This window comes from Phlebotomus papatasi, chromosome 1 (assembly GCF_024763615.1).
Source record: "Phlebotomus papatasi isolate M1 chromosome 1, Ppap_2.1, whole genome shotgun sequence".
NCBI classification, from domain to species: Eukaryota; Metazoa; Arthropoda; class Insecta; order Diptera; family Psychodidae; genus Phlebotomus; species Phlebotomus papatasi.
This window is the reverse complement of record NC_077222.1, coordinates 81,305,075-81,306,701: the sequence shown is the minus strand read 5'-3', so window position 1 is coordinate 81,306,701 and position 1,627 is coordinate 81,305,075. Positions and strand designations below refer to the sequence as shown.

Below are 1,627 nucleotides of genomic sequence, written 5' to 3'. Positions count from 1 at the left end.
TGCAAAATTGCTTAATAATTACTCAACTGCAGCCTATTTGAGTCAAATTACTTCTTGTTTATCAACTTTACGATTTTTAAGTTTTCCTTTTTAGTGGTGGATCAAATCGGTAGATTACAATAGATGTGAATATGAGGGATCGTATCTAAAATGAAGTTTCCTGGAAAATATCTGAAAGAAGCAGTCTTCTATGTGCGATCGATGAATCTGAGTCAAGTTTGTGAATTTTGTTCCACCCACAAAAAGTGCCTGTTCAGCCTAAAAGATTTTTACATAAATCTGATTCCTAATAACCCTTCTACCCTTTGTGATAGTAGTTTTTCAGAAAAGTGATATTAATTCTGCACAATCGTATGAAATATTGCACAGCAAAATTACAGTTTTGGACCTGTTTTTATTTTTTGTTTCCTGAAACTAGGAAAAAAGGATTAGACTCTCAATTTTTTCAGGAAAGATGGGATTTAAGGTTAGCTATTACAATATATAGCCATATGTGAGATTCATAAGGGAATATGGGAGAAATATGAAGTGTCTGAAGGTAGCGTATGTGCGAACGATCAAAGCCTCCCCCTAGTATTACTATTAGCAATTATTTTTGCCTGGGACTTACTGTTTTCTTTATCTTTTCCTTGAAGAAGCTTACGCAAAGATTCAGGTGCATGTTTGCAATCGTTTATCAGATGCTTTTTCATCCGGGTTGCATTGAGCACGGTGTCCCACTGGCAAAATTTGCAAGCCACAGCTTCACCTCTTTCTATTCCTTCCTCCGTCAATTTTTCAAAAAAATCATGCACGACACTTTTAGGCTTGTTTCGCCTTCTTGCCACCCATCGTCCTCGTCCCCCTTCTCCACTCATTTCATATCCTAAAAGAAAATGTTTGAAAATCATGTAATACATGCAAAATAAGCAAAATAATATTGCGCAGTTTCGTTAAAATTGACACCATTGACGCCAAGGAGTACAAAAACAACTTGTCATGCTGTAGTTTTCTCCAAGAACTAGTAGTCTGTAGTTTTCTTCAAGAACTTAGATTTCAAATAACAATGAATACGTTGAACGCAAATGAATTACCTGTTGACTGTTTAGCACACTCAAAGTAATTATTGACCTACCTTGCCTCTGTTTTGCAGAAGAAAAGAAATCACAGTCTTTCTCACAGCCACTACTGGGAAAAATCGTCTCAATCACTTCACAAATAATGTCTTTTTCATTAAAACTTAATTATATTGTCTATCACTATCACTATTAATTGTCTTACAGGAAATAAACACTGAAAAAACACTCGACTCAACTGACGCTTCCACTTCTTCTTCTTCTTCTGTCATGTGACGCATGCGCACTGGCAAATTCTATATTCACCAAAAGTGGTGAATATAAGCGTATGAAATTTAATGTGAAATTTAATCATCATGAAATTTAATTAAATGTAGTTAAATTTCACCATGAAATTTCACCGTGAAATATTCTGACCATCTCTAGGTAGAATTAGCCAGCAAATGAAATTTTTCATTGAGTATAATTTGTAAGAAAAATGTTTGTAACAGGCTGGTAAAAATTTCAATGAATAGCAAGCGATGTGTTTTCTTGGAATAAGTAGTGGTTTTTTCAATAGGGCACTGAGAGAA

The 1,627-nt window shown here is 34.7% G+C and overlaps 1 protein-coding gene across 2 annotated transcripts in view; it reads right to left on the bottom strand.

The window, feature by feature from the left end:
• LOC129810342 (uncharacterized) overlaps nt 1–1,406 on the bottom strand; it is a 16,111-nt gene extending 14,705 nt beyond the window's left edge. Inside the window, exons 1-2 of one of the 2 annotated variants that reach the window (XM_055860754.1) lie at nt 1,115–1,406; nt 611–865 (exon numbers count right to left, since the gene is read on the bottom strand). In XM_055860754.1, the coding sequence (XP_055716729.1) occupies nt 611–857 (247 nt within the window). In that variant the 5' untranslated portion in view covers nt 858–865; nt 1,115–1,406. Of the gene's footprint in view, nt 1–610 lie in introns of both variants that reach the window. The other variant, XM_055860752.1, reaches the window with a different exon arrangement.
• Nucleotides 1,407–1,627: the final 221 nt, after the last annotated feature.